This window comes from Dictyostelium discoideum, assembly GCF_000004695.1.
Source record: "Dictyostelium discoideum AX4 chromosome 6 chromosome, whole genome shotgun sequence".
Classification (NCBI taxonomy): Eukaryota; Evosea; class Eumycetozoa; order Dictyosteliales; family Dictyosteliaceae; genus Dictyostelium; species Dictyostelium discoideum.
Window position 1 is genome coordinate 1,203,859 of NC_007092.3, and position 12,500 is coordinate 1,216,358.

General features: G+C 24.6%; 4 protein-coding genes across 4 annotated transcripts in view; all 4 read left to right on the forward strand.

The window, feature by feature from the left end:
- Positions 1-979, forward strand: part of galK (hypothetical protein) — a gene marked incomplete at both ends in the record, with an annotated part of 1,577 nt that extends 598 nt beyond the window's left edge. Inside the window, one exon of the mRNA XM_629834.1 lies at positions 1-979. This exon is cut by the window's left edge and continues 317 nt beyond it. Coding sequence (XP_629836.1) covers positions 1-979 — 979 coding nt within the window.
- Positions 980-2,747: 1,768 nt separating this feature from the next.
- Positions 2,748-6,560, forward strand: DDB_G0291984 (SH3 domain-containing protein; the record flags this gene model as incomplete). The annotated part of the gene is made up of 2 exons (XM_629835.1): positions 2,748-2,888; positions 3,033-6,560. 2 exons carry the CDS (start codon positions 2,748-2,750, stop codon positions 6,558-6,560), a joined length of 3,669 nt encoding a protein of 1,222 aa, XP_629837.1.
- Positions 6,561-7,052: 492 nt separating this feature from the next.
- racD (Rho GTPase) lies at positions 7,053-8,441 on the forward strand (the record flags this gene model as incomplete). The annotated part of the gene is made up of 5 exons (XM_629836.1): positions 7,053-7,070; positions 7,183-7,223; positions 7,414-7,481; positions 7,696-7,805; positions 7,914-8,441. 5 exons carry the CDS (start codon positions 7,053-7,055, stop codon positions 8,439-8,441), a joined length of 765 nt encoding a protein of 254 aa, XP_629838.1.
- Positions 8,442-9,168: 727 nt separating this feature from the next.
- Positions 9,169-12,500, forward strand: part of xpo7 (exportin 7) — a gene marked incomplete at both ends in the record, with an annotated part of 3,536 nt that continues 204 nt past the window's right edge. The window contains 5 exons of the mRNA XM_629837.3: positions 9,169-9,426; positions 9,605-9,806; positions 9,876-10,348; positions 10,457-11,565; positions 11,723-12,500. The exon at positions 11,723-12,500 is cut by the window's right edge and continues 204 nt beyond it. Of these exons, the coding sequence (XP_629839.2) occupies positions 9,169-9,426; positions 9,605-9,806; positions 9,876-10,348; positions 10,457-11,565; positions 11,723-12,500 (2,820 nt within the window). The remainder of the gene's footprint in view (positions 9,427-9,604; positions 9,807-9,875; positions 10,349-10,456; positions 11,566-11,722) is intronic.

The following is a 12,500-nucleotide window of genomic DNA, read 5'->3' on the forward strand; positions in this document are numbered from 1 at the left end:
CTATTGCAATAATTTAATATTGAATAAGGAAGAGTTGGCCCAACTTTCAATAAAGAGTGAAAGATATGTCGGTGTCGAGAGTGGGGGTATGGACCAAAGCATTTCGTTCCTCGCCGAGCAGAACACTGCCAAATTAATTGAATTCCATCCAAGCTTAAAGACATTTGATGTACAATTGCCAAAAGGTGTTTCATTTGTAATTTGTAATAGTTTAGTTGACTCGTTGAAAGTGGTGACCGGCGCAACTAACTACAATTTACGTGTGGTTGAATGCAGATTGGCTGCGGTGTTATTAGCATTCCATTGCGGTCTCTCGTGGGAAAAAGTCAGACGTTTGAGAGATGTCCAATATCAAGGTAACTTTGACCTTCCTCAATTAATTCAATTAACTGAGCAACACCTCTCAGAGAAACAAACCTACACTCGTGAAGAAGTTGCAACAATATTAGATATCTCTGTTGAACAATTAGTTAAAACTTATTTCCCATCAGGTATAACTGTTCAATCTGAACATTTTGAACTTTATAAACGTGCTAGACATGTTTTCACTGAAACTCAACGTGTTTATAAATTTAGTGAAATTTGTAAACAACAATCAAATTTCAATAATAATAATAATAATAATAATAATAATAGTAGTAATAATACAAATATTATACAAGAATTAGGTAAACTTATGAATGAAAGTCATGAAAGTTGTTCAAAATTATTTGAATGTTCATGTTCAGAATTAGATAGTTTAACAAAGATTTGCCGTGAAAATGGTGCTTTAGGTTCACGTTTAACTGGTGCTGGTTGGGGTGGTTGTGTTATCTCATTAGTTCCGAATTCAAAAGTTGACTCTTTCTTGGACGCAATTGATACTCATTATTATTCAAAATTTGTAAATCCTGAAAAATTAAAAAATATTGAAAAATCATCTTATTCTTTCTTTACAACTCCATGTAAAGGTGCTTGTATAGTTTCTTCAACTGTTTAAATTCAAAAAAAAAATATAAAAAAAAATAAAAAAAAAAAAATAAATAAATATCAAATACCTATTTTTAGAAATAAAAACAAATTAATTAAAAAATAATAATAATAATAATAATAATAATAATAATAATAATAATAATAATAATAATAATAATAATAATAATAATAATAATAATAATAATAATAATAATAATAATAATAATAATAATAGTAATAGTAATAGTAATAGTAATAATAGTAAAAAAAAGGAAAAAAATAAAAAATCTTTTTAAAATTAAATAATAATAAAATTATATTTAGGAATTAACAAAATTGGAGAATCTTTGCAACAGAGTCTTGAAATTGATTTTTTTGAATTTTTTTGATTTTTTTTTTTTTTGATTTTTTTTTATTATTTTATATGATTTTTTTTTTTTTTTTTTTTTTTTTTTTTTTTTAAAAATAATTTTTTTTTTTTTTTATTTTTTTTTTTTTTTTTTTGGTTGACCTTAGTATTAATTTTCATATAAAAAAATTTTCCTCTTTGTCCATCACTCTTCGTATTAATAAATTATTTTTTTTTTTTTCTTTTTTTCAAAAAAAATATAAAAGCCAAATTCAAAAATTGGAAGTTTGTTATTAAAATAAAAAAAAAAAAATTTAAAAAAAAAAAAAAAAAGGAGAATTTAAAAAAGAAAAGAAAAGGAAAAAAATAAAAAAAACGGGTTTGGTGTTTCGAATTTTGTTTATATAACTATAAAATAATAAATAATTAAACATTGGTAAGTGGAATTAAAAAAAAAGAAATCGAATTCCAAAACTCCCAATATTGTTTCATAATTTGGTCAACCACTCCCCCAAATGTTGATAATCTTGTTATTCACATCAAAAAAAAATAAAAAAATAAAAATCAAAAAAATAAAAAAATAAAAAAAAAAAAAAAAAAAAAAAAATCACATCAAAAAAAAAAAAAAAAAAACAATAATAATAAAAATATTTGGTATGTCATTAAAATTGGATAGCGTGAGTGACCCAAATATAAATTCTCCATCTCTTGTATATTTATATTAGTTTTCATATATATATATATATTTTTTTTTTTTGTGGGGGTGGTTGCATTTTTTTTTTTTTTTTTTTTTTCTTCCATTTTGATTTTGTATTTTATTCTTTTTATTTTTTTTTTCTCTTTTTCTTATTTCTATAAAATTCCGTCTTGTGTAAAATTTGATCAAAATATAACCAAAGTAAAAAAAAAAAAAAAAATAATGATAATACAAATAAAAAATATAAACAAAGTAAAAAAAAAAAAATAATGATAATACAAATAAAAAAAAAAATAAAAATAAAAATAAAAGAATATTTCAAACACTACTCCACCACACATAAAACAGACACACATGCACAGCACGGTTTCAACAAATATTGCCTAAAATAAATATTTTAAAAAAAAAAAAAAAAAAAAACAATAAAAATAATAATAATAATAAAAATTGTGTAACACAACTAAACTTCAACATAATAACCTTTATTTTTTTCATTTTTTTATTTTTTATTTTATTTATTATTAATAATAAATATTTATTTTTAAGTAATATAAATAGGTATTCATTCTCAAATTGAGATAACAATTTGTAACAACAGAAACAACAGGTAATAGTTTGTAGTAGTAGTAGTAGTAGTAGAAGGCAATATTAAAAAAAGATTTGAATAAGTTTATTTTATTTTTTTCTTTCAAGAAAATAAAGAAATAAATAAATAAATAGAAAAGTAAAAAAAAAAGAAAAGAAAAGAAAATGTTTAAGTGGCACCAAAGTAATAATTTGGTTTACGTTACATTTAACATTCCAGCAAATGTTACAAAACAAGATATTCATGCTGAAATTACAAGTTCATCAATTGGATTAGGTGTTAAAGGTTTTGGTTTAAATTGTGAAGTATGTATCTTGTTTATTGATTTTTATTTTTAGGATGATAATAATAATAATAATAATAGTAATAATAATAATAATAATAATAATAATAATAATAATAATATTTTTTTTTTTTTTTTTTTTTTTTTTTTTTTTTTTTAATTATAGGGAACATTATTTTCAAGTATTAAAGGATCAAAATGGGCAATTAAAGATGATACAGTTCAAGTTCAAATGGATAAACAACAAACAGGTGTAAAATGGAGTCATTTATTATCAGAAATTACAGAATCAAATGCAAAAGCAGTTGTGTTATTTGAATATGAGGCAACCTCTGAAGAGGAATTATCATTAATACCACATCAAGTCATTGATATCATTTCAAAGGATGATTCTGGTTGGTGGGAAGGTTCAAAACAACAAATGAATGGTGTATTTCCATCAAATTTCGTACAAGAATTTCCAACTGATTATCAACCACCTGAAGATGAGGATGCAAGTGCAGAGGCTACAAAAGAGGAGGAAATATCGAAACCAATTAGTCAAGTCTCAAGACTTGGTATTAATATTAGTTTAGGTAGTATGGATGAATTAAAGAATAAATTAGCAAATAGAAAAACTGCAACTTATACATCTGCTGATATTGAAGAGGCTCATAATAATAATAATGCTTCAAATGAAGAATCTAATAGTAGTAGTAGTAGTAGTAGTAGTAGTAATATTAATAGTAGTGGTGGATTTGTAGCAGTTAAACCAAGTGGTGCTGTAAATACACAACAAAGACAACCAGGTAAAGTTTTATTAAATAATAGACAATCAACTATACTTTCAGGTGTACCACCAGCAATTCAATCAATTCCATCATCAAATACAAATACAACCACCACCACCAATACTACACCAGCAGTTCAACCATTAATTCAATTAAAACCAAAACAAACAAATACAGAGATTAATACGAGTGGAAATTCAATCCCAGCAACAACATCAAAAGAATCACAATCAACTAAAGAGGAATCATCTAGTGGTGGCAATAAAATTACATCATTATTTAAAAAACCATTGAAAAAGATTACAGCGATTTCAGCATTAACAGGTTCACATTCAAGTAATGAAAGTAGTAGTGGTGGAGATAAAAATAATAGCGGTAGTAAAACAAAAGCGAAAGTAGTTTATGATTTCGAAAGTAAAGAACCAAATGAATTAAATTTGAAAAAAGGTGATATTATCGTTGTTTTAGCAAAGGATTCATCCGGTTGGTGGCAAGGTATAAATCAATCAACTCAAGCAACTGGTTGGTTTTCAAATACATTTGTCGAGGAGATTAAAGAGGAGAAATTACCACCACCACCATCATCATCTGAAAATAAACAACCATTAAAGATTGTTAAATCACCACCACCAAAATCATCATCATCATCACAACCACAAACAGTTGAAGCAAAATTACAATCATTATCAGATACACCAAAATTGGAAACAGCAAGAAAAGCAGGTGCTGCTAAAGGTAGAAAACCACCATCAAGAGTACGTGCCTCTTATTTATTATCTGATGATGAAAAAGCAGAGAGAGAAAAACTTAAACAAAGTTTTTATTCTCATGTTGTTTCTTCACAAAAAGAACTTTCAATGTATGATAATAATGAAGATGGTGGTGAACATCTATCTGATGATGATCAACCATCAACACCACCTTCAATTTCACGTAGTGGAGGTTCATTCACTCCAACACAACAACAACAACAACAATCAGTTGATAAACCTATTGAAAGACCATCAAAACCACCACCACCAAAACGAACAGCGGCAATGAATAGCTCACTTAATAATATAAATGAACCACCACCACCAAGTAATAAACCACCACCACCACCAAAATCATTAAAACCACTCTCAACTAGTGATGGATATGAACCACCATCACCACCATCATCATCGTCAACAACTCCAATTACAACAAGTGGTGAAGATACTCTTCAAAAATCACCTACATTACAAAGAAAAGTTGCGCCACCACCACAACAACAAAATGAACAAGATTTACCATCTTCACTTGTCGGTAAACCACCACCACTTAAACCAACTCCAAAACCAAGAGCAATACAGACAAACAGCGAATCAACAGCACCAGCACCAACACCTTCACATGAAGTTAACTTTAAAGCAAACCTAAAACCAGCAAAACCTTCATCACCACCAATTGGTAATTCACAAGAAATTCCAACAGATACATCATCACCACCAAATGCAACTACACCACAACCAACACCTCCACCATTAAAAAGAGTAGCTAAACCACCTGTACAACAACAACAACCATCAAATGAAAATATTGAAAATATAACACAATTTAAATTAAAACCATCACCAGCTTCACCAACTTCACCAAGTTCACCAACTATTGATCCAATTTCAACCACAACTAAACCACCAGCTAGACCACCATTAAAGAAATCAGCAGCAGCAGCAGCACCACCTTCACCACCAAATGAAGAAGCTACAACCACATCACCACCAACATTAGCAGCAAAACCAAAAGTAGCCTTAAGAAATGGACCAAGCTCAGCACCAACATCACCATTATCACAACCACAACAACCACTACCACCATCAACTCATAAGAGAAATCTTTCAAATCCAAATACAACCAACAATGAAAAACCACCACCACCAACTAAAAAACCACAATTAATAAAACCATTACCACAATTTAATGACATTTGTGTTGAAGTATCAAATATTTGTAATGAAATTCAAGAGAGAAGCGATAACTCTCAAGAGACAACCACCACCTTTAAACATAATTACCCATCATTGATTGATTCATTCTTTTCAGTTGCCGTTTGTAGTAATGATGGTCAATTTTGGGGTAACGATGACCAATTGAATGATCATTGTGTACCAATGTTTCAAGTTATCTATCCATTCCTTTACTCGATACTTTGCGAAGAGATTGGTTTGGATGAAGTTTCAAAGTTTATCTCTGATCAAGCTAGACCTGACAGTTACGACAATCAAAAACCACTAAACGATCAAAAGAAATCACATAATCCATTCACATTGGCTGGTCAATTGATTACAGCAAATCTGTTCACTGGTAAATATCCAAATGCCGTCACTAGAATCTACCAATTTTTAAATATAATTCAAGAGTTGGTAAATTGTAGTAGTGTTTCATGTGATATGGTCTCTTATTTATCTCAAAAATCTGAAACCTCTGATGAGATATTGGTGGGTCATTTATTGAAATCCTCTGGATTAATTAAACAACCTGATGATGTTTTAGACTTTTTCTATCAAATCAATTCAATTCAATTAAATTCAAAACAGGTTTCAGTATTGGCTGCAACACTTGCCAATGATGGTGTTTGTCCATTCTCTCAAGATTTGAAATTAGCCCCTAAAAATATAATCTCAAAAACTATTGACCTCATTAGAATTTGTAATTCAACTCCAATAACCTCTTCAATTTTCGATAACAATATTGATAATATTAATAATTCTAAAATAATTCCTATCTTAAGTGATAGTGGTGTCTTAATGATTATCATTCCTGGTTTAATGGGTGTTTCAATCATCTCTCCATGTAATAATAATAATAATAATAATAATAACAATAATGATAATTTCAATCATTATCCAAATAATAATCATATTGAATTTTGTAAAAAATTATGTTCAATTTTAGATCAATAATTAAAAAAAAAAAAAAAAAAACTATAAATAAATAAATAAATATATAAATATATTTTAAAAAAAAAAAAAAAAATAAATTAAATTAAAAGAAAAAAAAAAAATATGTGTATAACAATATTTTAGCTAATTGTCCAATAATTTTTTTTTTATTTTTTTTATTTATTTATTTTTTTTTTTTTAAAAAAATATAAATATTCTTGGATTTTTTTTTTTTTTTTTTAAAAAAAATATAAATAACTACATAAACACAATTTTGATATCTTCTGTTTGTGTGTTTTATAATTATTTTAAATTAAAAAGATGGCTTTCTTCAAATAATTTTTTTTTTTTTTTTTTTTAAAATTTTTTTTTTTTTTTTTTTTTTTTTAAATTTTTTTTTTTTTTTTTAATTTTTTAATTTTTTTTTTTTTTTTTTTTTTTTAAAAAAAATATTTTTTCACATACTATTTTTTTTCAAATAAAAAAAAAGAAAAAAAATAAAATAAAAATAATATGGTTACAGGTATAAAGGTAATGAATTTATATCAAAATATAATTTTACCACATATGGTTTGATTATTAACATTTTAAAAAAAATTTTTTTTGGTTTTTTTTTTTTTTTTTTTTTTTTTTTTATAAACAGAAAACTGTTAAAGTAGTAGTTGTAGGTGATGGTGCTGTTGGGTATGTATTTTTTTTTTATAACACATTTTCAGAAATAGAAAAAAAAAAAAAAAATACTAATTTTTTTTTTTTTTTTTTTTTTTTCTAAAAAAAATTTAATAATCCCCACCAATATTTTATTATTACTATTTACGAAATTACAATGAAAATCCAATAAAATTTGGTTGAATTTTTTTTTTTTATAATACAGTAAAACTTCACTTTTAATTTTATATACAACTAAAGCATTCCCAAAAGATTATGTACCAACAGTATTTGGTATGTGTTGGATTATTTATAATAATTAAGTTAATCCTCAATCATCATCAATCATCATCAATCATCATCATCATCATCATTATAGTGATCGTGATTTAATAATTGACCAATATCAACAATCAAAAACAACTCAACAGCAACAAGAGCAATTATACTTATATTTTATTTATTGAAAAAAAAAAAAAAAATTATTATTATTATTATTATTATATAGATAACTTTAATTGTTTAGAGATGTACGATAATAAACCAGTTAATTTAGTATTGTGGGATACCGCTGGTCAAGAAGATTATGATAATTTACGTCCATTGTCATATCCACAGGTAAGTTTTCATTGTTACTTAATTTTAAATAGATATTTATGATTAATTCTAATATTTATTTATTTATTTATTTATTTATTTATTTATTTATTTATTTATTATTTCTAGACTGATGTATTTATAATATGTTATTCAGTAGTTAAAAGAGATTCGTTAGATAATATAAAGTATAAATGGTTACCTGAAATTAATCAAACTAATCAGGGTACACCAATTATTTTAGTTGGTACAAAGACTGATTTAAGGGAGGACAAAAAAACATTATCACAATTACAAGAATCAAAACAAGAACCAGTTTCAAGAGATGAAGGTGTAGCATTAGCAAAAGAGATAGGTGCAGTACAATTTTTCGAATGTTCTGCATTGACAGGTAATGGTGTAAATGATATTTTCGCTGCTGCAATTAAAGCAGCTTTTAATAAACCTGCTGTAACTTCACCAACTTCGAAATCTAGTGGTAAATCTTCACCTTCATCTACCTCTTCAAAACCTTCTAAAACTACTACTACAACTACAACCTCTTCTTCTTCTTCTTCACCACCTGCTGCTTCAACTGCAAAACCAGCAGGTGAAAAGAAATTAAGTTGGGGTTTGTTCCGTAAAAAAGATAAAGATGAAAAGAAACCAGCAAAATAAATTTATAATCAAATAAAAAAAAAAAAAAAAAAAAGAATAAAAAAAAAAAAATAAAAAAAAAAATAAAAAAAAAAAACCAACAAATGAGATATTATCACACATAACTTTAAACATCCCTGGAAAAAAAAAAAAAAAAAAAAAAAATTGTTTTTTTTCCGGCTATTTATTTTTTTTTTTTTATTTTAGGTTTAAAACCCTGCCATTTCCCCGGGAGGGTTTTAAAAAAAAAAAAAAAAAAAAAAAAAAAAAAAAAACCCCATTAAACCAATTATTTAAAAAAAAAACTTTTAAGATTCCCTTTTTTTTTTTTTTTTATTTTTTTTAAATTTTTTATTTTTTTTATTTTATTTTCATTCCTTTTTAATAGGGGTTTTGTTTAAATTATTAAATTTCACTATGTTCACAAACACACCAATCATTTTTTTATTTATTTTTTATTTTTTTTTTATTTTTTTTTTTTATTTTCATTTTTTTTAATTTATTTTTTTTTTTTTTAAAAAAAAATTTTATGCTTTGAACATTTTTTTTTTTTTTTTTTTTTTTTTTTTTTTTATTTTATTATAAATGAAAATAACAATTATCCCAACATCATCAATCAATTAAATATTTTATAAATTTATAAAAAAAAAATAAAAAAATAAAAAAATAAAAAAATAGGATTAATTCTTATCAAAATTATTTTCAAAAAAAAAAAAAATAAAAATAAAATAATTAAATCATTTAAACAATGTCAATTCAAAGTGAACAGGATTTCTTTAAATTTGAAGAATTATGTAAAGATTTCTATTTGAAACCAGAAGAGACAATTAAAATTGATGATATTCTTCATCAATACTTTTTAAATCCAAACTTTTTAATAGAGTATAAACAAATTCTTTCATTCACTAAAAACTCTTATGTAGTTGCTCAAGTAATTAGAGGTTTAATTAAATGTGTCACTTCATTTTGGACTAGTTTAACACCAAATCAAAAAAATGATATGAGTAAGTAATTAATAATAAAATAAAAATAATAATAATAATAATAATAATAATAATAATAATAATAATAATAATAATAATAATAATAATAATAATAATAGTAATAATAATAATAATAATAATAATGATTAAAAAAATAAAAAAATACTAATTTTTCTACCTTTTTTTTTTTTTTTATAATAGAAATCAATTGAACATCATTGTATAGGATTAAGAATATTAAAAGATATTATTTCAGAGTTTAATGAATACATAGGAGAGCATCTTACAGTATTACAACATAGAAATATATCTATATCATTAAGAGATAATATATTATTAGATATATTTTGTATATCATTAGAATCTTTAAATTATGCATTAGCAAATTCAATGGATGAAAAATGTATGTTTTTTTTTTTTTTTTTATTTTTCTTTATTTTTAATAATTTATTAATTTTATTTTATTTTTTAGTTAAAAGTATTAAAGAATTAGCATTAGATTTAAGTTATTCATGTTTATCATTCGATTTTATAAAGACAACTAGTATTGATTCATCAGAAGAGATTTTAACAGTTCAAATACCATCACAATGGAAATCAACATTTGATGAAAATAATCCATTAGAATTATTTTTTAAAATTTATAAACAATATCATTCAACTAAATCATTGGAATGTATATTACAAATTGTATCAATTCGTAGATCATTCTTTACTACAGAGGATGAAAGAGTTAAATTCTTGGCAAGTATAGTTCAATATACAACGGAAATACTTAAATCAAATATTGGTTTCAATGAACCAAATAATCATTTAGTATTTTCACGTGTAATTGAAAGATTAAAAACAAATTATCATTTAAATAATTTAGTAACTGTTGTTGGTTATAATGATTGGATTTCAAATCTTTCAACATTTACAATTGATACTTTAAAAAATCCACAAGTAAGCACCACCACCACCATCATCATCTTTTTTTAAAATTTTTTAAAAAAAAAAAAAAAGAAAAAGTTTACTAATTTTTTTTTTTGAAAAAATATTTTATAATATTAGTTTTCACCAAATAGTATTTATTTTTTATTAACATTATGGGCAAAATTAGTATCATCAATTATTTATGTTAAAGGTGATCCAAGTAAGACATATTTAGAAAAGTATTCACCAATTATAATGGAATCATTTATAAATAGTAAGATTGATAATAGTTATTCAGATGAAGAGGATGAACATTTGATGGATTATGAAAAGATGGTGGAGATATTGGAAGGTATACCACATTTGGGTAGAATTACTTATCAAGCAACTTGTAGACAAATCATATTGTTATTCGATAGTATTTCAAGTAAGTTTTTAAATGAAACCAATCCAACTCAATTGGAAGTTTATGAAAGACAATGTGCATGGTTAGTTTATATCATTGGTTGTTTAATTCTCGGTAGAACCAGTATCAATTCATCAGAGGAGCATGATAAAATCGATGGTGAGCTATCGGTTAGAGTATTCATATTGATTGGGTATAACGATAAGAAGTTATCGGCCGAGAGTAATACTCAATATCAGTATCGTACGAGTAGGATCTCATTGGAGTTGAGTTTTATTTATTTCATGCAAAACTTTAGAAGAATTTACATTGGTGAGAATTCAATATCGTCAAGTAAAATCTATCAGAGAATATCCGAGCTAAGTGGTCCAACCGATCATACTTCAGTATTGTTTTCAATTGTTCAAAAGATTGGTTTCAATTTTAAATATTGGGCAGAGAATGATGAAATAATAAAGAAAAGTCTTGACATGTTTTGGGAATCTGTCAATGGTCATTCCACTTCGAAAATGTTAATCGATAATAAAATCACTAAAGATATCTTAAAAACTCATAGTTCTCAAGTTTTCCCTTTTCTTGAAAAGAATTCAAATCCAAGAAATAGAACTTCCCTTTATAAAACTATTGGTAAATTATTATTCACTGATGAAAATATGGGTTTCTTTGATGAATTCATTGCTCCATTCGATGATACAATTAAACATCTATTAAATATTTCAACACCTGAACAATTTAGAACTGAAGAAATTAAAAGGAAAGTTATTGGTTTATTAAGAGATTTAAGAGGTATAATTACTTCTGCAAATAGTAAAAGATCTTATTTATTATTTTTTGAATGGATGTAAGTTATTTTTTATTTTATTTTTATTTTTTTAATTATTATTATTATTATTATTATTATTATTATTATTATTATTATTATTATTATTATTATTATTATTATTATTATTATTATTATTATTATTATTATTATTATTATTTACTAATTATCTAAATAGTCATTTAAATTTTTCAGAAGTTTTAATTAAAATTATAAATGTTTGGGTTGATTCACCAGAGGTTACAACATCATTATTAAAATTTATATCAGAATTTGTATTTAACAGACAGAGTAGATTAATATTTGATAGTTCATCAGCTAATGGATTCATAATCTTTAGAGATACAAGTAAGATATTAGTTTCATATGCATCATTAATTCTAAAGGCAAATATATCAAAACAAGACCTTTACAAATTTAAGATCAAAGGTATTCAAACATCAATGTTATTATTTACACGTTGTTTAGTTGGTGGTTATTGTAATTTTGGTGTATTTGAACTCTATGGTGATCCATCATTCACTAGTGCAATCGATTATATCTTTCAATTGTGTTTATCAGTTTCATTGGATGAATTAATGAGTTTTCCAAAGGCTTCAAAAGCTTATGTTACAATGTTGGAAGCATTATGTTTGGGTCATACCTTGTCAATCATTCAATTGAATCAACAATACTTTATTCACATTATGAAATCACTTCATAGATGTTTGGATAGTCAAGATGTTACAATGTCAAGTTCGTCATGTACTTCCATCGAAAAGATTATCACCGTTTGTTATTATCATTTGAAGAAAAAGAATTCACAATGTCTTCAAGCAATTCATCAAAACTTTTTCAGTAATTCTAATATCCTCTATGAAATCATCGATAAAATCATCTCTATCATCATCTATGAAGATAATTTTAATCAATTCATGTTCTCAAAGTTATTATTAACTTGTATCATCTTTCATCAA